At 32.6% G+C, this 23,756-nt stretch overlaps 1 protein-coding gene across 1 annotated transcript in view; it reads right to left on the bottom strand.

Annotated features, from left to right (window-relative positions):
* Nucleotides 1-2,280: 2,280 nt before the first annotated feature.
* The window catches only part of ESF1 (ESF1 nucleolar pre-rRNA processing protein homolog), an 83,737-nt gene continuing 62,261 nt past the window's right edge, over nucleotides 2,281-23,756 (bottom strand). The window contains exons 11-14 of the mRNA XM_031951081.1: nucleotides 20,968-21,064; nucleotides 8,134-8,210; nucleotides 5,170-5,316; nucleotides 2,281-4,304 (exon numbers count right to left, since the gene is read on the bottom strand). Coding sequence (XP_031806941.1) covers nucleotides 4,011-4,304; nucleotides 5,170-5,316; nucleotides 8,134-8,210; nucleotides 20,968-21,064 — 615 coding nt within the window. The 3' untranslated portion in view covers nucleotides 2,281-4,010. The remainder of the gene's footprint in view (nucleotides 4,305-5,169; nucleotides 5,317-8,133; nucleotides 8,211-20,967; nucleotides 21,065-23,756) is intronic.

The following is a 23,756-nucleotide window of genomic DNA, read 5'->3' as shown; positions in this document are numbered from 1 at the left end:
AAAATTGTAAATGAGCTTAGTTACTACTTCCTGTTCACATTAAGTTGAACTTTCTGAAACAAGAGGACAGATCACTTGGCCTCAGCAAGACACTGCTAATTAAATTCAGAACTCATTGAGAAGTTCAAACAACTCAAGTTGAGGTTGTCAGTATAAAACTTGCTTGTCGATGTGGGAAAATGACTCAATTTTAATCTTAATTTTTTAAAAAAGTGCCCCAATTAACTAACAATTTAAAAGTTATGGCATTTCTCATAACATACCATAAAACACAATGTAAATAACTTCTATTTATTTTGGTACAGCGTCACGAGTTTTCCATTTCCATGCTGCGGCAGAATTTGGACAATGTCAAACACACACTTGGGACTGGGCACTTCTTACACACAGGGACCTCTTTTTTGTTAGGATACTGGCAGTCCCTTTATGAACTACTGGGCACTGTTGGAGGAAGATCATATCTACCACAGACACTTAATAAAAAGTACAACCTTAAGTTATCTCAAAAAGATAAAGGTATCAAATTAAAGAACTACTTAGATCAACTGAAATATTATAAGATCAATGGGTTGGGCTTTGATTTTTGAGGGGGCATTGAGGCAGCTATGACACAGTGGATCAAAGGCAGAGCCTGAAGTTGAGACTACTCTCCCTGAGTTCCTATCTGATCTCAAGACACTTAGACCCTGGGCAAGTCATTTAATTTTGTTTGCCTCAGTTTCTATAAAATGAGTTGTAAAAGGAAATGGTATACCACACTAAATATCTTTGCCCAAAAAGGGGATGTGAAGAGTTGGACATGACTGAAAAGGACTTAAGTAGTTTAGGAATAGAAAAAATATAGAAAAAGAAAAAAAATATTAATGATCAGAGATTAAAAACGAAACAAAGATCTGATTTAACTTGACTGCCAAATGGAAAAGCCCGTAATTATTGTCCTAGGTATATAGTAAAGATCTTTGATGGAATTATTTATCTATCTAACTTTAAGTTACTGAAATGATCACTTATCAAGTATGATAACTATCAGATAGGCTTTTTTTCCAGACCACAAAATTACAGTGGTCACCAACCAGGAGTAATGATGAAACATCCATCTCCTTCTCATACTCATGACATTAGCAAGAGCGGGAGCTCTCTAGTCTGGATAGGGAGACGCAGTCTAATGTAATGGTACCCATAGTTAAGTGATTCTGGAGTCACATTTTAAATTACCATTTACTGAAAATACCATTCAGTAATGGCAAATGCCATTCAGTAAGTAAACCTTATAGAAATCAGTGTAGGATATTCTAATTATTAAGATCCCAGTGTGATTACTAGTCTTAAACTCAGGTAGCCCCAAGTTCAAACCCTGCCTCAAGAAATTTACTGATTGGCCAATCACTTAACCTCTTACATTTCCTCAACAGGAATAATAATAGCACCACCTACCGGGGCTACTGTGAGATGATGAAATTTTTGTAAATTGTTTTTGGAAACAACAGTATAATATAAATGTTACCATTATTAATCTAATATAGAAATCTTAATTATCAGAATAGTTTCAGATTATGCATTCAAGAGTTATATATATCAGTGATCTAAGAGAAACAAGTTATAAGCTGGAAATCAAGAAATGTCAGGCCTAATTTGAGTTCTGTTACTAATTCATTTGTCTTAAAATTAAAGTTATGTATTCCCATTTGTAAAATAGAGGTGATATTACTTGCTCTAATTGCAATCACTAAATACTTAGGTGCTTATTTTGTGCAAGGCACACACAATGCTAGGTACTGGCAACAAAGACAAGATGCCCAAGTTGGCCATACATCCTTAGATGCAGTAGAGATCATCATTAAAATCCAGGAAAGTGGGAAGAGGATTGGGATGGCAAGAACAAGACCAGATTACATTCAAAAGGAATCATTCTTGCTGTGGCTTAAAGGTTGAAATTACTTATGAGAAAGTTCAAGAGAACCTTATTCATCATTGACCAGGTCTAGGGAATTGGGAGTGGAGGGGAACATATATCTGCCACATATTTTGGGTATGGATATGTGGTTGATACTTGAAGCAGAAGAAAAGATTTAGAATAGTAATGTAAAGAAATATGCAGTTGAGAAAACTACAACAGTTGATAGAGCCTAGCTAAAATTAGGCAACATACAAATATACATGCATTGGACAAATTATTGTAAACTGTTTATATAAATTAATTTTAAATGTATTAAAGTCACTAATGAGCATTTAAGCAAGTGTTAGGATTTGTTATAGACAGATGGAAAGGTAAAGCCAAAATGGGTAAAGCCAACTGGTAAATACAGTTGGGTAATTTAATAGAGTCACTGCTTTATAATAAAAACAATTTCCTTTTCAGGCATTCCAAAGTTCTGGCAGCTAGCTCTAAACAATTCAAATGTTCCATCTTTTTTTTTCCTGCTCACAGGCTTTTTGAATTCCTTTTTTTTCTCTGATACCACACTAATGAGTTTTACATCCCCATACAGTGCAAAATCATGCTACATCTGCAAGCCTGAAGTTTAATACTAAATATGCCACATTTACCATTAACCCACAAACCCAGCCAACTCCTTTTGCATTTTAGAAACTATCATATTAGTATTTGCTCTTATTTACTGACCTTTCCAATTTTGTGTATATACTATTGAACTGCAATATTGATTCCTAACAAGTGGTCAGTTAGTAGTTGATAAAAACTAAAACATGAAACCAAAGGTTTTGAATACTAAAAACTGAAGACTTTTCTTAAGCTTTGTAGCAGCATATTCATCTATTTAAAAATATTATTGAGCTGAAGGTCAGACAAAAGAATTCTTCTTTACTGCACAAAGAGGAATCATTGAAGACTTCACTTACATTTCAAATATGGTTATTAGAAATATAAACATGGTTTTCAGCTTCATCATCTATTTTCTTGATTGAATTTGTTTTCCAGATTTTTTTCCCTAGGGTATGAGCTTGTGTTTTTTTTTAAACAGACAGATGAGAAAAGATAACAGACAGTCCTTTCTCATGTGATTCCTTCCCTTTTCTGCCAAGCTTTTTCAAAGTCATCTATAATCCATTTCTTTACTATCTGACTTGCTTCCTCAAAGTAGAAGACTTCAAATATTAATAGAAAAATTTCAATTCATAAAAAAATATGAGAACCATATATAGATTTCAAAGAAAGGTCTTAGTTCATTCCCCTAAAAGATTTACTAGGCCAAATTATCAGCCTATTTTAATTAACAGTGAGAACTTACTTTACCATTACAGATCATAACCAGTGTAACATGTACTGGATGTGTTAACTGATGCTCAGACTTAATTGTAGATCACACAGATATTAAATTTCAGATGCAGAATTTGCATCCAAGTCTCCCTGTCTGGAAGGTTAGTATTCTGTCCACTAAGACACAATGCCTTCTTGACTATCCTTTAAGAAAAGATAAAGAAGTTAACTTAAATGACTTCCAGATTACTGTGACCAACCTGATCTGTTGATGATCTGCCATAGTAAATATAATATCAAATTAGTTCAATCAAGCAAATATATGTAAGATCCTACAGAATTCCAATTCTTCACAAATTAAACTTCTAAATATATATTAAAATCTATTTTACAGATTTTCACTTAGTATCTGACTTGATTTTATGAAAAAATTGTAAAGCTTGAGGTTCATATATACTTTAATAAGAAATTTTTGTGTATAAAGACACAAAATCTTTGGCAAATGGTACGCTGGAAAGTGTGCTGGATTTGGAGAGAGGGGGTTCAACTTTTGGCTCTTCCCCTTACTAGATAAGACACAACCTCTCACTTTTCTCATCTGAAAAAGGAAGAAGTTGGATTGTAAGACCCATTCTAGTGCTACATCTATTTTCCTGTAACTATTCATTGAGAAAAATATCAAACATTCAGCAGGATCAAAGTTTAATTCTTATTCCAGAAAGAGCTTCAGTCATTAAGGATAACTCATTTTTCAATTTAGAAAATGTATTTAGGATGCACCAAAGTAAAAAAGTTATTTGATTTTCTGTTTTTTCCTTGCTTGAAACTCCTGTGTTTTGTTTTTGACAGATTTAATCAGCATTGACAAAGCAGGATCTATGGGTTTCTTTGCTGTTTCCTTTTGCAGATCATTCTCTTTTCTCTTTATTGCCTTTGTAAGTTCTTCTTGTTTTTGTTCTCTCTGTCGAGCTTTCTCCTCTAAGATTTTTTCTACAGCTTTTGTTTTCTTGAAATTAGGATCAGAAGGATCCAAATTGAATAAGTGGGAAGTGTACATTGCTTGGAACCGAGTATCTGAAACGTCCACCTGCAAATTCAAACAAAAAGAATAAAATCAGTCCAAATGATCCAGCAATAACAAATATCAACAGTCAAATTCTAATAGATTGGAAGCCTTCTGAGAGTAGGAACTGCAAAATTGTTCTTAATTAATCATTCTTCTCTCCTACATTTCCTAAAAATGTGTCAGGGATAAAGAGAAGTTATTAAAATAAGTTGTCTTCATTTTTCCTAGCATGTAATATATATATATATTTTTTTTATCATGTAATATTTTTTAAAAAATGTCTTCAATTGGAGTTTGATTCGAGTGAAACTAAGTACAATAAATCTAATTTGTTTTGTCTGATTAAACTTGGGGTCAGTAAAAAGGAGTGAAGGATTAGAAAGGTAAGCATCCCAAGTTAATATATATTATTGAGGTCAAGGTAATAAATTGGTAAATTCCCCAAATGGGTCATTGATCTTAATAAGAGAAACTTACTCTTCTACCACACCCACAGATTGCCCTCTTAACTAACTACAGCAAATCACTTTGAAACTATATGCTGTAAGCTATGCCTGTATACACATACACACACACATGCACATAGAAGGTTGGATAGTTTTCAGCAACATCAATACTAATAGAAAAATAAATCAAAGTATCCATCTTAATTGTGGACCAGTGGCACTGCCTTTAAAAAAAAATTAGAAGGCAATAAAAGTAACATCACATATTATAGATAATTGAATTTGATGAGATGTTTTAGACATTATTATAAATCTATCAAGGGGTCTCTATTACTGCATATTTTGACAACAAGCCTATCCTTGTTTTAAATTTTTCTTAGAAACCATAAATAGTGCTGTCCTATGGAAGAATGATTTAATCTGTATGCTCTTTAGGTTACCTCAAAGTCATCCTCCAATAGTTCTTTCTTTTTCATGAGTTTCTTTTTCTTCTTCTTGCTTAGGTTCTGCTGTTCTACAATCTTGTTGTAATTGAAGTGTTTCCTGCCATCCTCTTCATCATCCATCATAAGCAAAGCCATTTCAGCCTGTTGCAAGAAGAAACAGTTCACATAGACAACATTTCTTTCCAGTGGAGTATGGGATACAGATGTCCCCTCTCTAACCAGAGAACTCGATCATTAAAGCTCCAGGGTAACATTTGTCATTTGTAAACTGATTACAGACTATTATAAAGAAAACCAGAAGTCTTCAAACTGCAACAATGCAAAAAGTCTTTTGAAGCTACTATAGCATTGAGAACAGGTTGGGGGGGGGGGGGGAACTTTGTATTTTAAAACAAAAGAACATTTCACCAAACACACTCATGTCTTTTAAAACAAAGGATTAGTCTGGCAAATTTGTTGTAGGTAGAACTTTCTGCTGTGAATGAGGAAATATGATTTGATGCCACAAGGCATTTTATTGTTGCTATTAATTTCTCCCTTACTCCCAGATTTTCTGAATAACAGGAATTTTAAAATGTTTCTCTAATGCAGTATCTGTTTACCCCCTAACTTCTATTCTATTTTTTTTTTTTTACTAAGTAAATGTTATATACCAGGGACTAAATGATTAAACATTTCATCTTTACTAATTAAACAAACCATGTGTGATCTCCGAATTTACATTAGAGAGTTGGAAAATGTCTTTGAAGAAAAATGACTTTATTCTTTCTGTGTATTTAATGTGGGGTGTAAATAGAAGAATATGTTAAAATACCATTACAACATTTGGAACACACAATGGAAAAAAATTAAGTATAAAGTGATCTTTAAATCTTCATTTACCCTTACTTATTTTACTTAAAGCATTAAGAGACCTGTTTTAAAAAGAAAGTTTTAGAATTGTTAGCAATTTATATAATAGCTTAATATATTTTTATATCAATTAAATTTATAGAATAATTTTTTTGTCTGTATCTCTCTTCTCTCATAAAATGACTTCCTCAGTTTGTAGAGAAATGAAGAACTTATTTAAATGCTATGACAAACATATGATATTTTAAAAACACTTTTTCCTAGAAATATTTGTCAGTTTGTCTTTGGCAATTATTATATTATTTTAACTAATTTTATATGACTTACAATTTGATATTAACATTTATTTCCTGATGTACAGAATTTTGGCAATAATAGTACCTAAGTTATATGTAGACTCTTGGATCTTAAATATGAAAGGTATTTTAGAGATTTTATATTCCAACATCATTATTTGCAAATGAGGAAAACGGAGCACTAAGAGTTTGTGATTTGCCTAAGGTTACATAATTAGGTGGCAAACCCAAGATTAAAGAAATAAAAGAATTTCTTTTATTTAGTCTTCTCTCTTTTAGGCTAATATACATTGCCTGAATGTGTACTTCATCTTTTTAATTGAGTACCCGGCAATATTTTCTTATTATTAGTCAACTTTCTTGAAAGACAGCAGAATCTGAATAGGAAATGACTGCAAATTCAGTACTATTTATACAGCCAAGTTTCAAGTTTAAGTAGACAAATTAATGAACTGTACCATATATGTGTATTTTAAGTTCTGGTATATAGTGAATAAAGCTAAAAGATACTTTCTTATTAAGCAAAATTACATTATTAAAATATAAAATACACTGCTGATAAAGCTGTGAACTGGTACAAACAGTCTGGAAAACAATTAGAAATTAAACTAAGGAAGTGACTCAAATTTCTATATTTTCTGACCCAGAAATTCCAGAAATTAGGGAATTCAATGATAAGAAAAAGTTACCATATACTAAAATATTTATAAGCAGCACTTTTTGTAGCATCAAAATATTGTAAATAAAACAGATGCATGGAAAAAACACATTAGGGTATATGAAATGTTCTTGTGCTACAAGAAAGAATAAATATAAAGAATACAGAGAAACATGATTAGAGTACCATGAATTGATGCAAAGTGAAAAAAGCAGAAGCAGGAAAGCATCACATACCATGATATTAAATGGAAAGAACAAAGAATCAAAACCGAATGCTTCAAAACCCTAAGGGCTAATAAGCTTGATTCTAAAGAAGAGATATAAGAATGTACACCTTTCTCTTTCCTTTTTTGTAGATTTGGGAGATTATAAGTATAGAATACTATTCATCATATGTAGTTGGTTGATGTGCTGATTAGTTTTTGCTGATTGGCTTTTTAAAAAATTATTTATCACAAGGTATAGTTTACTGGGTAAACAAGCAATGATGGATATATCAAGAAATGAAAATGGGATAAAAACAAAAGATGCCAATAAAATTTTCTAAAAAATTAAAAGTACATTATGAATTAGAAAAATTAGAAGCCTTTGACTTGATCTTACTGGTCATAAAAATGTGTGCTGATTCACTAGTCTGTATGATAACAAATGATAATGGAGGAATGACCTTTTGTAGAAGGTGGAATCTGAGCTGAGTCTTAAAAAAAATAAGGAAGAAGAGTTGAGTTAGGAAAGTATCTAAGGCATGTGAGACAAGTTGTGAAGGCATGAAATTTGGATAATGAATTGTCCTTTTTTACCAAAATGGTATTACTATGTTGGAGTTTTTGGAGCCACATGTGGAAATTAGATGGTAGGTAGGTACCAAAAGTGGAAAAGCTCTCACACTGGAGGTACTAATTTTCCTATAACACTGTGGATACCCTGGGAAACTAAGTAATGTGTGCAAGAAACAGTAAGGTGGCTCGTAACTTATTCAATTATATACTATCTAAGGACATACTGTAAAATATAACTAAGCATCAGACCTTTCTTTTACATAAAAGTTAACATTTTTACATAGAGATACAGTGCTGAGATATGTATACACAGTAAATATTTTATTGAAACATGTGTTGCTTGCCCATTGGGCATATCTCCAAATTCTTACATTTTGTCTTTCAACCTCAGCTTCTTCTTCTGGAGACTTTTCGTCCTTGGAGACTTTTTTGGATTTTTTCTTTGTACCTGAAACAAGAAAAAGACATATATGAAATTTAAAGAATTTAAGGTTAAGAATACCAAAGCTTTGTTGCCAGGAAAAAAGAGAATTTCACTAGCATTTTACCCACTTTCCCCAAAGTCTTCTCTTTCTACTTTTTGCCCCATAGTCTTTTGAAGCTAGTATTGTCACTTAAATATTGACTTAAATCAAATTACTAGAAAAAAAATCACATTTTGTTCAAATAAGATACTGATGATATTTTAAAGTAAATAAGCATTTTCATAATGATAACCACTATTAATTATATTTGACTAAAAAAAATTCTAGGATTTTTTAGTTTATGCTACATGAGATGAAATGTTTATCTCTATGACACAAAAATCCAATAAGCATTTGGAAGTCACTGTGCTAGGGGTGCAAAGATAAAAATGAAAACAGCCCCTGCTTCCAAAAGAGCTTCCATTCTACTAGGATTACAAGATATGCTTGAGTTAATACAAAATATTAACAAAATGAGGTGTGGTGGTGTAGTAGAGAATTAGCCTCAGGGTCTTAAGACCAAATATCAAAGTCTTGACTGTGAGACAGCAGCTAAGTCTTTAAACCTCTCAGTGCCTAAGTAAAAAGAGCATGCAATAAACGGTACTGCTTGAGGAAAGTGATGATGTTGATGTTCATTCAAATTCACAAAGATAAAAACCTTCAAAGCATAGGACTAATAATTAGGGGAATTAGATAAGACCTTTTTGAATAAATGACACCTGAGCTATGTTTTAAGGCTGAAGTGAAGAGGAAATAAATTTACGATATGGTAGATAACTGTGGCAGAATATCAAATGTTGGGACACAATAACAGCTGGCAAGCAAATGAGCCTGGAAAAAGAAGCGTGTGAAGGGGAATAATGGCAAATTTGAGGAAAGGATTTCGCCATTGTTGTCACTGCAGTCAATGTCTCATTCTTTGTGACTTCATTTTGCAGTATTCTTGGCAAAGATACTTGAGTGCTATGCCATTTCCTTCTCTAGCTCTTTTAGAAGGAAGAAACTGAGGCTAACAGGATAGGCAGAGGCGGAATGAGGCAGGATAAATTGTTAGGCTGAAGATTTTATATTTGGTCCTAGGGAAAATAGAAGACTACTGAAAATTTTTGAAGGGGAAGATGAGAAAGGAGGTGACATGAAACGTTTAGATCTGTGTTTTAGTAATATCAAATTAGTAGTTTTGAAAAGATAATACAGAGAAGAGATTGCAGGCAAGCCAGCTGGAAACGCCTCTAATCAAAAGTCTATGTGAAAGGTGATAAAAGCTTGCAAAAAAAATAGAAGTTGTGTGCATGGAGAAAAAGGGGGCTGATTTAATAGATGTCAAAAAGGTAGATTTGGCGACTGAATAGACATGTTAATTAATTAGATGGAAGAGGTTTCAAATTTAGTTTAAATGGAAAGAAAGGTGGTTTTTATCAGTAGTCTGAAGGAGGTTTGGGGAGAAATAAGAATTCTATTTTGGATTTATATTAGGGAGCCATCTACATAGAGATAACTGAATCTACAGGAGCTAATATCACTAGGAGAAAGCATATAGAGGAAAGGTTCTAGAGCTGATATTTTAAAAGTAGGAGTAAGATAATGACTCAGCAAAAGGAGACTGAGAAGCCGCAGTCAGATGGGCGGGTTGCAGAGCACTGTTGCCAATGCCCTCCATGAGTATTCTCTCCTGTAACACTCTTCAGCTCTGTTCTGCAACCCTGCAACTTTCCTGGGGTCCATACCTTTACAGAGCTATCTGGAGTTTTGACAGATTAAGTGGTCAAACATTTTTTTTGTCAAAGGCAGTTCTATCTGCTATGGCATGTGTTATACCAAGTTAATAGCTGGGTATACAAAGAAAAGCAACAACAGTCCTTGTCCTCAATGAGCTCACAATCTAATGAGGGGAGACAACAATGTAAACTACATACTAACAATATATAAATAAGATAAACTGAAGATAATCTCAGAGGGATGATACTACCATTAATGGGGATCCAGTAAGATTTCTAATAGAAGGTAGGATTTGAGCTCGTGTATGTGTAAAAAGTTCATGTATTTCTGTAGTACTTATCATTAAAAGAATTATAAATCTACAGCTTAATAATAATAATAATGAAATCTTTGGCAAATAGTTCTCAGGCTCAACATACAAAATAATATATCTATATTAAAAAACCTTTTTTCTTTTATCTATCTTACTTTTCTCTTTATATCTTTATAAATACAGTTCTTGGTACACAGGAGGAACTTAATAAATGCTTGTTGAATGATTACCCTCCTTATAAGTATCTATAGTTGAAATTTCATTTTATCAAAATCTGATTTTCAACCTCTTAACACAGTCGCCTATTTTTTTCAAGGCAATAGTTTCTTTTGAAGTCAGTAAACGCTACATGTGCAGAGACAGTTCTGTGCAGGGAAGAAAATCAGGCTGTATGTGATTAATACCAAAAAAGAGAGAGAGAGATAAAGATCTTCATATACAGCTGTGGGAAATAATTTCAAAGAGCCCATAATGAGCTGTTCCAGGTTTTATAACAACCTGGTGAAAAGTCATAAAAATAAACTTGAAAGATTATAGAATGGGGCAAGGGGAAAAGAGATCTCAAAGACTACCAGGGCTAATGATTACATTCAATTCCACCATGATCAGTTTTGAACTGGCTAGAGAGGGTGGCTAAATAAAGAACTTCCTACAAGATGCTACAATGGGCAATTTTATCAGAAAACAACGTTTTCTGTTCTAGATTTTTAACAAGATCTTATTAACAGATCTCAATTTATAAAAACCAAGCAGCCTTTTCTCTCTTTTGGAAAGTACTGAGACTTAGGTTGAATGCAGAAGTATAAGGAAAATTAAAATAGCCTGTTTTAAACTCTGTCTTTCTTAATGATTACAGTGGCATGTAATGAAATACATCTAATAGGACCACAGAAAAGTAGCATATCTGAACTGATTATACTAATTTTCATAGTAAAAAATTTTATGAATTCGAAAGCATGAAATTAAAATAAGTTCAGTAAACTGAATAATGTTTGCTAAAATACCTACCACTACTCTTTTGGAAAAAATGAGAAACAATAAAAGAGATATAGATTCATTAGTCTCTCTTCCTTATTGAGTAGATTTCCTTTAGGAATCTTGTGGGCGATTTTTGTAAATGAAATAGTAATAACTCTGTTCCCGACTTTCATTAAAAAAAAAAAAAAAAATCACAGAATTTTTCTTATAGGAAAAAGATTAGCTAAATTGGAAACTTAAATGTTAAAAAAGTTTTTTTTTAAAGGAGGAAAACTTTTTTTTTGCAACTAATAATATTAATCATAATAAGTAATTTATATACAAGTGTTATATATATATATATATATATATATATATATATATATATATATTTTTTTTTTTTGGTGGAAGGCCATGAATCAGAGTTAAGTGACTTGCCCTGTGCCACACAGCTAGTATTTTTCAAGAGTCTGAGGCCAAATTTGAGCTCACATCCTCCTGCTCTCAGGGTTGGTGCTTAATCCACTGTACTACCATCTAGCTGCCCTAACTTTTATATAAGTTTTAAAGTTTGCAAACCACTTTATACCAACGTTAAGAATTCTTGTCCAGTTGGCAATTGTAGCTCTTATTCAGAAATTCAGTAATTCATTTTTTCTACTCCAAGGTTCTAGTCTCCAGGTTTTCTCTGAATTATTTCAAAAAAGGAAAACTATCCTTACTGAATATCTGAATATTCTATTATCTCTCACTTTAAACTCTCAGAATTTCCTTTCCTTGTCTTTTACTCTGAATAAACTGCATGAATGACTTATTTACACACACACACACACACACACACACACACACACACACACACACACACACACCTCCCTTACAAATTCACTTGGAATTCGGGTGATTTAGTTTGTAGAACAAACAAACTGGTCTGTGTCAGTTTTTAACCTTTTCAATATCCCAATCTTACCTTATCTTAACCCTTCCACTGTATATTCTGGAACACATTTTATTGTTAAATTGCTTTTCCATTAGACCTGTGTATTTTCCCACTGGAAATGACTTTGTATTTACCTATGTACATGCTATTTCCCCCATGGAGATGGAAATTCCCTGAGCTCTTTGTTTTATCTTGTTTTGTTTCCCTGGTGCTTACCACAAAGCAGCTGCCTCACAAATTCATATTGAATTACAACTAATGCATTGACATAGTTTATTCTAAGCTACTTGACATGGAAAATCCATTCATTTCTTACCTAATTAATGCTTTATTAAATACATAAAATGGTTAGGACAAAACAAAGAACAATAAAATGTAGTTAGAAATTTAGTTTTACTTTGTTAAAAAAGCAAAATTTAATAAAAATCAAAATAGAATTTTTGCTCATCACATGGCAATAAGAAAAATTGTCAAGAAATTGTGAAAAAATATAACAAATACCAGTCATTAGTGTTTCTGAAATCAGAATAAGTATGTTTCTGAAAATTCTATTTGCATGCATTTTATAAGAAATTTAGGGGGGGGGGGAAATCACAAAGCTCACCACTGGAAAATTAAAAAAAAAAACTAAAGCATTAGTATTAAATTATAGCTTAATGAGGGTCACACATCAAATCTGATATTAATGAATTTAATTTTCCTATCTTTTAAAGGTTACACCTACCTATATGGCTTTAAAGTAGCTCTGGGAAAAGGTACAGTAAATCCAAATGGTTTATGATATCTTTGTCCCACTTAATCGATGGATTTAAAAGAGATATCCATTTAAACACTGAAGTTATAATTAAGCTCAACATGTTAAAGTATTTTAAAAATAAAATGTTTAGCTTTATATCAAGCACATTCATTTTCTAATTGTACTTGTATACATGTGACTTGCATGTAATTAGTTATGATAATTAAGGGACTATATAAACAGATAATCCCCATAATTTGCTGTAGTAATTTCACCTACTTTTTCAATATTTTCAAGAGAACTGTTATCAATTACTGCCCTACATGAGTTGACTTTCTTCATCTTCTCACCAGTGGAAACTTTTAAGCAATGAAGCCACCCAAAGGGAAAACCACAAAAGGGAGAAAGAAGAGTAAAAGATAAAGGCCAAAATAATCCACAAACTGTATTACTGATTTTAGTAAATGAGAATCGAGTCAACATCATTTATTTAAAAGCAAAATGTGTCCTTGCAATAAAAAATTGACAACAAGCACTAAAAATTAATGTACCAGTGTAGCCCACCTGGATTATTTTATTTTAACATCATAAAAAGAAATCTGTACTACAAAATGGTGAAACAGATCCAATTCCAACTCTCTTCATAACACTGTCTATTATGGTATCCTAAACATAGTAGGTCTACAACAAATTTTGTTGTCTTGATTAAGTTCCTCTGTAAGCATCATTATCCTAGTTCAAGAAACCAAAACACTGCTTCTATTATTCTCCATTTATTCTTCTTTATTGATTATAGATACTGCAAATTTAAAAATTTTCTTGGGTTTCCTAGCAATGACAAAGTTATTTTATTAAAGTCTATCTTTAGCCAAATCCACATGACTACAGTAAATCTTCATTATGGTCCATGCTGCATAATTTTCAGATAGTCATTCAGTATTCAGTATAAAGGAAGACATACATTTATTTGCTATCTCTTTGAATTGAATTATGAGAAGACAAATTGGGGGATAAGTACAAAGAGGTAGAGGGGACTAATTCTAATTTTGGAACTCTTGAGCTTTGAGAATAATATTTGAGAGACAAGGATTTAATACTGTTTTATAGAAAGATATTTAAATTTGGCACAAGGCAGACCTCAACAAGGTAGAAAAGAGTCTCTGCTCATTTTTCTCAAGGAAATTCCCTCTTAGGGGAAAAAAAATAAGCCCAGATATAAAGACCTATTTTCATGAAGTATTTTATATTCATCTTGCCAGGACAGTTTTGCTAATTCTTTATAAAAATGTTCAAAATATGAAGATACTGATTCTAAGAATCCTGATATATATATAAAGGTACAAACCTACTGAATTTATCTTACTAACTTTATCCTAAGCTTTACAACTTAACTATACCAATGAAAACCTTTGGAACAGAACAAGGAAACTATAATCTTTTATATATATATCTATAATGCAAATTTGATTTTCTAAAATCAGAGGATAAAGCTCAAATTCATTATTCCTGGAAATGATAGCTCAGGTATGGTAAAAAGCAGAGTATGCTTTATGTTGCCCTCCAAAATAATTTATCTGTACGTTCCTCTGTCTATTTCAAGTAACTAAAACATGTATTTCAATAAAAAATAAGAGTGGAGGACTATTAAGTGGCATAGTTAACAAAGACTGGCAGTGACTGAATTATGTGCTAGGCTTGGAGAAAGGATGACTTGATTGTCATTCAGTAATTGACAGCTGTATGATCCCTAGTATGTCACTAACTTTCACCTGCCATTTCTTACCACCTCTTATCGTACCCTCCCTTCCAACATCATTATTATGCTATCTTCTCCATTAGCCCATGAATATCATGAGACCAAAGGACTGCCTTTATTCTACATATTTGCAATGATTAGCAGAGTACCCATTATATAACAAGAACCTAATAAACAATAGCCTGTTACTCACCTAGTGCTGCAGAGATCAAGAACCCCTTCCTTTTACATAAAAGGAAACAAGCCCAGGAAAGCTGAATATCTTGCCCTGTCACCTAAGAGCTGAGAATGTTCAAAAAGTCTGCTTTCCAATACACTAACTGTGTAAGATAAGGCTGCCTTTATAGACACATGTGATTTTCATAATAATTCAAAAAGCACTTTCTAAAATATTTCCAATTCTTTAGATATATCAAGTTATGTGGTATTAGCCAAGAATTGCAGAGTTCACAGAGGAAGGACCAGACTGGTCAATGAGTCCAAACTACACTTGAAAGAATATTGCTGTACTAAAATTCTTCCGGCAGGCACCATTTTCTGTTAAGACTTCCAATGATGGGGAATACATCACCTCTTGGGATATCCAATTCCCACTTTTGGATAGCTTTAATTATCATAACGTTTCTCCTGATATTGAGTATACATTTATTTCTTTGCAATCTACCCAGTACTTCACATTCCACCATGCAGGGGTTCTCAAACTACAGCCTGCAGGACAGATGCGGCAGCTGAGGACATTTATCCCCCTCACCCAGGGCTATGAAGTTTCTTTATTTAAAGGCCCACAAAACAAAGGTTTTTTTTTTTTTTTTTTTACTATAGTCTGGCCCTCCAACAGTCTGAGGGACAGTGAACTGGCCCCCCTTTAAAAAGTTTGACGACCCCTGATCTAGACCAAAGACAAATCTAATTCCTCTTCCATAAATAGCTAAACACTTGAAGATCGTGCCTCTATTGATTCTTGTCTTCTCAAGACTAAATACCCCAGCTTTCTAAAGGATCCTCATATAATATGGACTCAAGTCCTTTAACAATTCTGGCTGCGTTTTTTTTTTTTTCTGAAGAGATTCTACAAGTTATCAATGTCCTTCATGAAATGTGGTGCCCAGAACTAAACAATAACACTCCAGATGTGCTGACTGATGATGGAGGACATCAAATAGCCAATCTAACTAGACTATCTGCCCTGCAGCTGATCTTTCTTTCATGTGTTATCTTGCTTAATAGAAATGTGAGCTCCTAGAGAGAGATTATCTAACTTTCTATTTGTTTCTTTAGGGCTTAGTAGGGTGCCTGCCACATAAGCATTTAATAAATGCTTTTTCATTTATTCATTCCCCCAAAAATTTCTGTTAGTCAATTAGTCAACAAACATTTTTTAAGTGCTTATTATGTGCCAAGGATTGTACCAAATTCTAGGGATATAGATGATAAAGGAAAAAAACATAATCCCTACTCTTACAGAGCTCACCTTCTAATGGCTGAGACAATATGCCAAAAATACATAAAAGATAGATATGGTATAAATGCAAGGTAAGAGTGAATGACTGGGGACAGTGTTGTTGTATATCAGTATTAGCATAATACATGGAGAAGAGTAAAGTGTAATAATTGATGGAAAGGGGTCATGTTGTGAAAGGATTTGAGGAAAGCCACCTTTCTACCTTACAATTATCTCTAGCCTTCTCTGCAGAAGCTTTCCAATCCCATTTTTCTCCTTAAGCCTTCCTCATTGGCCCCCTTCTCTCAGTTTATTCTTTTATTATTTAAAAAAAAAAAGCCCCTTTTCCTCTCCTCAACAATGCAAAATTCCTTTCTACCATGTCCTCAGCATGATTCCTGGCACACAGTAAGGGTTTAGTAAAAGCATGCTTCCTTCCCTCCTTATTCCTAGCTTGCTCTTTATTTTAGCTCTGTTAATAGTCAAAGGGAACTACTCTACATGTATTCTGGGATCTTATCCTTTCTAGATTGCCCCTTCCTCTCCAATCTTCCATCTCTCTCTGTATTGTTTCTTTTTTGGTCTATAAACATGCTCTTTGTCTTCTCACTTAAAAAACCCATAAAAATCTAGTATACTCATAAGTTCTTGCTTACATTTCTCCACCTCTCAAAAATTCCTAGAAAAAGTGGTTTGCCTCTTTAACATGTACAGGATTGCTTGCCATCTAGGGGAGAGGGTGGAGGGGAAAAATCGGAACATAAGTGAGTGCAAGGGATAATGTGGTAAAAAATTACCCTGGCATGGGTTCTGGCAATAAAAAGTTATTTAAAAAAAATTAAAAATTAAAAAAAAAAAAGTGGTTTGCTTTTATTCCTTTCATTTCCCCCTCCACTCAGTTATTTTGCAATCATCTACATTTTGTCTTCTGATTTCCTAATTTAACAGCAATGCTTTCTCAGAGTTAACCATAATCCCCTAAACTTAACTTAATCACCTAAACTGATGGTCCTTTCTTAGTCTTCTTCCTATTTGACCTTTCTTTTTCATTTGATTGTGATGAATGAAATTTTCTTTTCTCTCTGTGACACTATTTTCTCATGGTTCTTCTTACTTTGGTCTTTACACTAACTTCTCATTCATTTTTTCAGCTTCCAAGGAGCTGGTTACCATATTTTTGCATATAACTCTGAAGACTTAGGTCTAGGGATTATCTACTCTCCTGAGTTCCAGTCCTGTATTACCAATTCCTTACTGAATGTTTTCCAGTGAAAAAACAATCTCAAATCTGACATGTTCAAAAAGAAAACTTATTTTTATGCCAAAATCATCTCTCTTCATTCTAGGAAGGCTATTCTCATAATGTATCTCACATCTGGTCCCCTTCTATTTGTAGAATAAATATATTAATATTGTACTTTGCATTTTGGAACAAGTCTGCTAGAAATAAGGACAGTTAGGTGGCACAGTAGATAGAATGCTATCTCTGGAATCATAAAGATTCAAATATGGACTCACACAGTAGCTGACCACGGGCAACTCACTTAACCCGGTTTGCTCATTTGTAAAATGAACTGGGAAAGGAAATTGCAAACTAATTCAGTATTTTTGTAAAAACAAACAAGCAAAACCCCTAAGGGACACAAAATGTTGGACACAACTGAAATGAATGAAAAAAACAAGCCAAAAATAATTTAAAAAAAAATTAACAATTTAATATCATAGTCATTTCTAACTTAAAGATGTCTACCTGGCACAATGTTCCTATAACGTCTGATGTCTCTTCCCAAGATTTGAGGTGACAAGTAAAAGAATCTTATACAAAGAAAATATTAGGAGACATTAAAATAGAGCTGGGGTTAACATTTAATTAATACAATTGCCTAAATGATAGTCACTGTTCTATTCTTTTCTGGACTATTCTCCTCAAAGATTGAAAATGAAACTCCTCATCAACTGACATCCCAATTTTTCCTAAACAGAAGATGGATGACTAAGCCAACAGCTTTGGAGAATGGGAAAAGGAAACTGATCAGAGATCAATAAATAGTCCAATCACTTCAAAACTTGGAAAAGCAACAAAATAATTGGCACTGTGTTTAAAGTTTAGTTTCTGCTCTTAACCATGTCTCTGAAAAAGGCCTTTTGTTCTCCACCTATTGCCATTTTTTTTTTATACAACAGAATTATCTATTTCTTAATATTTCTAGTTGATCTATAAAGGAAATTTCTTCCATATCTACATTCAAATGGCCACTATCATATTTCTGATCTTCATACCTTCTTGGTCTGGATTACTACAACAGTGTCCTAATTGAATTTCCTGCATTCAACCTTTCTACTCTTCTATGATACTTAATCAATCATCTTAAGATTTTTGCACAGGCTGTATGTCCTTCATGTTTTTTAAGATCCTCATTCCTCGATTTAAGGTTCCCTAGTTTCCTTCAAAGCTCAGCGCAAGACCATCTCCTTCATAAGGCCTTTTCTGAACTGAGTGGCTAGAGTCTCCTTCCTTCATTATTTATTCATATTTGTCTCCTTCCTCCATTATTTATTCATATTTTGTATACAATTATAGTGTGTAAACTAAACCACACACATATAACTATTTAATAAATTATACAAAAAAACTTAAGAGATTTTTACACCAAGATAAAATCCTAATATGCAATGAGTCCTCTAGTGCAATCACTTGTTTTATACCATTTGGCTGTGAGTCCACAAGATATTAATAGGTAATATTTAATTTTACATCAGGAAACATTTTATTACATTGGATATTAAATGTACCTTTGACAAACAGTCCCTTTTCCGAATTTGCTTAGTCTTCATTATAACCCACAGGCTTTCAAAAAGGTTAAAATAAGACAAGTCCCCAGGATATTAAAGCATGCTTATCTTACTCTTAAAAATTTCTTAACTTTTCAGGACTCACTCATAACTTTTCAGGCAAGGTCATGTTGTAGTATTCCATCTCCATTAGGGAATTTCTGCCATTCCATAGTAGTTCTGCTTCTCAGTAAAGCAGAGTTCATTACTCCCTCAAAGAAGGCAACTGGGACACAATGGACACATTCAGGCTGCAGTACTGACTTTGGACTTTTCCTATCATCTCACAGCACCCTTTCAGCCTGAAGTGCTGTCTATATTGGCTGCATAGACGCTTCCCCTGATTGGCCAATTCCTTAACCAGGCCAGTCATGGCTATGTTCTGCTTCAAGCTGTATTTCTGACTTTCTCAACTTTCTAGACTAGATTCTTTTAATATATTGTCTTCCTCCATTAGAATGTAAGCTCCTATTTGTATTCCTAGCACTTAGCATAATGTCTATCACACAATAAGCACTTAATGTTTGCTGACTGACTACAATGTTCCTTTTTCCAATCCTTAGGATTAGCTTTTTTACTGTCCTGCATGTGACAAACATTTTTTTATCCTTAGCAATTATTAGCAGCTATTAAAAAGATAAACTGATCTCACTGTTTTTCTAACTTTGAGAAGCATGGTAAGATACTATAAAGGAATTAATAACATCTTCCACTTCCTAGATTTCTGAGGATTAATTATATTAATTATGAAACATGAAATTATGATAATTATGAAACATAACTGTTTATCAATTCCTGTCACTGTTTTTCATTTCCAACCACACTTTCGTTTGTTCTTCTGTGCAATGGATTTTTATTTTACTATGGATTTAAATGATTCTTGAAAAGATAGTGCAATATCTATAATAGTCAACGAAATTACAATTTTCTCACATGCTCACAGAGTAGAAACCATTCTTAAAAATAAAGGAATTAAAAGTAAAACAAAATAAAACAATGAAACAAGTATGTATGGCACAGAATCTAGCAATCCAATGTTCAAATGACAGAAACCTAATTAAATTTGTGGAAACTTAAGTTTCATCTGGTTAAGTCGGAACATTCTGAACCAGTCTAGTATCAGCAGAAATACAGAGATAATGATTCAATTTAATAATGTAAAAATAATTATTGTTCTCAATAATTTTTGCATACCATTTCATATCTACATCTTTCTTCTCATAGAAGATATATTACTTGAGTGCAGGAATTTATGTCCCTGTATCAATAATATCTAGTATACAGTGGTGGGCACATAGAATGTGTTTAAAAAATGCTTTATGGACTCCCTTGTTATACTACAGGAGAGTGTAGCGGGATCCTTAAAAACTCAAATGGATTTATGATTGCTTAGATTTGCACATTACCTCTAACAATCATCTTGTTCATGTGTTCCAGTGGTTAATTTTCCTAAAACCTGTAATCTACATTAAGATAAACAGAGATCTTATTCGCTTTTCTGGCTACTCTATTACACTACTGATTTATATTGGACTTTTTGAAATCTGATAAGACTCCTACATCTTTTTCAAATAAACTGAATTTGTCATCTTGAATTTTTGAACTTTTATTTTCTGATTTTATAAATTATTTTTTATTTTATACTTATTCCTATTGTATTTTAATTTCATTAGAGTCAATCCACTGTTTTAACCTGCAGAATCTTTTTTGGCTCCTGATTCTAACAGAGGGTCACACGATCAAAAATTTAGATCTGGTAGGGACCTTAGTGGTTAGCTAATACATTTTCTTCATTTTATAAATAAGGAAAGTTAGGCCTCCAGTCACCAAAAACGTCTAATGCCAAATTCAGCAGTTGTTCCATTTGACTACAATACTTCTTTATAATTGCTTAAATTAACCTTGTGAGTAGTAGCCCTAACAGACTGATTTGTTTGTAATGTATGTAACAATAAAATACATTGAAATAGCATTGTAAGCAGCACAACAATTCTTTGAAATAAACTGCAAAAATTATTCTCTTTTTAAAGAAAGGATAAACACTGACCTATTTTTCCAACTTCTTCAGCAAAGTAAGGATCATTCAAGTCAACATCAGATGGAAGCTCATCTTCACTGGTCTCTCTTTCATTAACAGTCTGTAACTGAACATAAACACAGTACTTGACATGTTATAATGACAAATACAGTAAAATGAAAACATGGAAAAATATTGGATACTGCTTATTATTGTTAATATAAAAGGAACTCAATTTCCTATTGTTTTCTTATTTAAAAGAATTATTATGAATTTATAACTTTTAACATTACAACTAGACAGATTTTAAAAAATTAAGAACCATTACATTTTAAATTTCAAAACATAATTTTGACTCTATAATTTTTACTCCCAACATCAGACCATTCTTTTCAATAGACTAATACACAGGATCTTTACCAATTTCCAACTCACCCCATATTAGTCATTGAAAGAATAGTAAGTGTTAGTAGCCTGAAGGTATAGTACTGGTGATATAATTGCTGTTTTTGATTTTCATTCAAATCCTAACTTGCTTGTAGGCTATTTTGTGCTCCTACCAATTTGACCCCCTTCACAATTATACTACCCATAAAAATTATCTGTACTCAAATTTCTCATGGCCCTTTGTTCAATTGACCCCTCTTCCTACCATATTCTACCTTATACTTTTTTTTTGTACCAGTCATATGTATCTTCTTCACCTTCTCTTCCATCAAACTGTAATCTCCTTGAGGAAAGAATTTTTTTTTTTGTCTTCTTCCTCTAGAGTTTATCACTCACAGTTTATCCTTTAGAGTTTTTATACATAATACAAATGTAATAAAATCCAAGTTTCATACATAAGAAAATTAAGGGTAAGTTAATTTTACAGAACCCAGCATCAAATTCATAGGCTAAAAGGGACTATGAAGGTGATCTAATTTTTTTTTTGGTGCTAAGGTAATTGGGGTTAAGTGACTTGCCCAGGGTCACACAGCTAGGAAGTGTGAAGTGTGAAGTGTTAAGTGTCTGAGATCAAATTTGAACTCAGGTCCTCCTGACTTAAGGGTTGATGCTCTACCTACAGCGCCACCTAGCTGCCCCAAAGGTTATCTAATTTAACCTCTTGGATAATGTTGAGATAAACACAAGGAGTGATAACTTCAAATTCACTTTGTAATTGTTCAATAGATTCCTTTATAATATATTTGATTTCAGAAAAAAAGTTGCTAAATAACACAGAAACAAGTCATTGGTTACTGTTTTCTTAGTGTCCTAAGCATGTATGAATATGTACAAACAGATGTACACACAAGCCACTATTTATTCATTCCTTGTTTAAAAGTCTATTTTATTAGGGTTTTGTTTTGTTGTTGTGTGGGATACCAAACGTCTTATTTAGCATTGGATTCTTATGTAGAAAGATTTGAATTCTTTGGTTGCATTAAAAAAATTTTTGTGTTCACAAATGAAAAGACAGATTTTAATTAGGCAACTTTTAGGGCATTGTTGATTTCCAGTGCTTAAGTACTATCTTCATCATTCCTTGTCATAAATGAAAAACCCTGTGTAATTCCAATAGATACTTGCTGAGATGTGACTGTTTTCTTTAAAGATACTTAGTGCCTGGCACGTAGTGGACTCTTATTCCAGTTTTATTTCTCTAATTTTATAATCTACTTCAAAGATTTTTATCACACATCTAATTTTGATGATGAGAAAGTTATCAAACTATTGTATTATTCTTTCCCTTTAATGATTACTTTTCCTCAACTTCATAATATTTATTTATTGTGCTGGAACTTTTAAAAATTTCTTCATTTCTCTCTTTCCTTTTTCTTTGGACTACTGTTGCCAACAAATATTTCCTTCTTTCCCCTCTGCAATTATTTTTTAAAACTTTATTTTGGGCTTATGATACTATTCTAAGTTGATGCTGTCATGACCATTCACTCTGCAATCATTCTGAAATACTATTTCATAGCTATACTGAGTATGACAAACAATCAATTTTTAATGAAAAAGATGAAAACCGTCACTTTTAATCAAGTAAATGATATGTTGCATAATTTTCTAAAATGTGAATCAATGAAACCAGATAACAAAGTAAACACACATAGAAGTAATTAATACAAGTATAGTTTGCTATATGAAATTCTTACCTTCTTTGTAATGGCTATCATATTTTTATACTACAGTAAATTACATGGTGAATAAATATTGTTATTAGAGACTACAAATCCAGAAAAAGTTTTTTGGGGTAGATATCTTTGAGGAGACTTTTGGAGCTACTCAGGACTAATTAATAACATTTAAATAAAGTGACCTAGGTATGTTTAAGTTTTGTTATTCTCTTTTGTTTATTTATCTTTTTTCTTTAAAAATTTCCCTGTAGCAGGCACAAGCATTAGATATTAAGTTGTTGGCTTTGGTGAGTTTCTGCTTTTTTGAGTTTCGATATTCTCAACCACCATAATTATATTTCCAACTCTAAGGTTATAAAAACACTTATACTTGCCATTAATCAACTTGAGCTTATGCTTGACACTTATCTATTACCATGTTATCGTTTCTCAGTGTCAAAAAGTCTCAAAATTTGCTTGAATGGCAGCTAAATGCAAAGGATGAATCCCAAATGCATACAAAATGAAATGTCTTTCCTTTGAAGCCACAGATTGGAATATTATATTGCTTTGTAACAGTGGTTTGCAAAAACTTATAATGTTGCTTTCCCTCCCCCCATCCAACCCCAATATGATGAGACTATAAAAGCAAGACTGGCTTCTTCTTTCCCCATCCATATAGACTTGAATTTATAAATTCAAATGGCTATTATG

Source organism: Sarcophilus harrisii, chromosome 2, assembly GCF_902635505.1.
Source record: "Sarcophilus harrisii chromosome 2, mSarHar1.11, whole genome shotgun sequence".
NCBI lineage: Eukaryota > Metazoa > Chordata > Mammalia > Dasyuromorphia > Dasyuridae > Sarcophilus > Sarcophilus harrisii.
The sequence above is the reverse complement of the archived record's forward strand: the minus strand, read 5'-3'. Positions and strand labels throughout refer to the sequence as shown.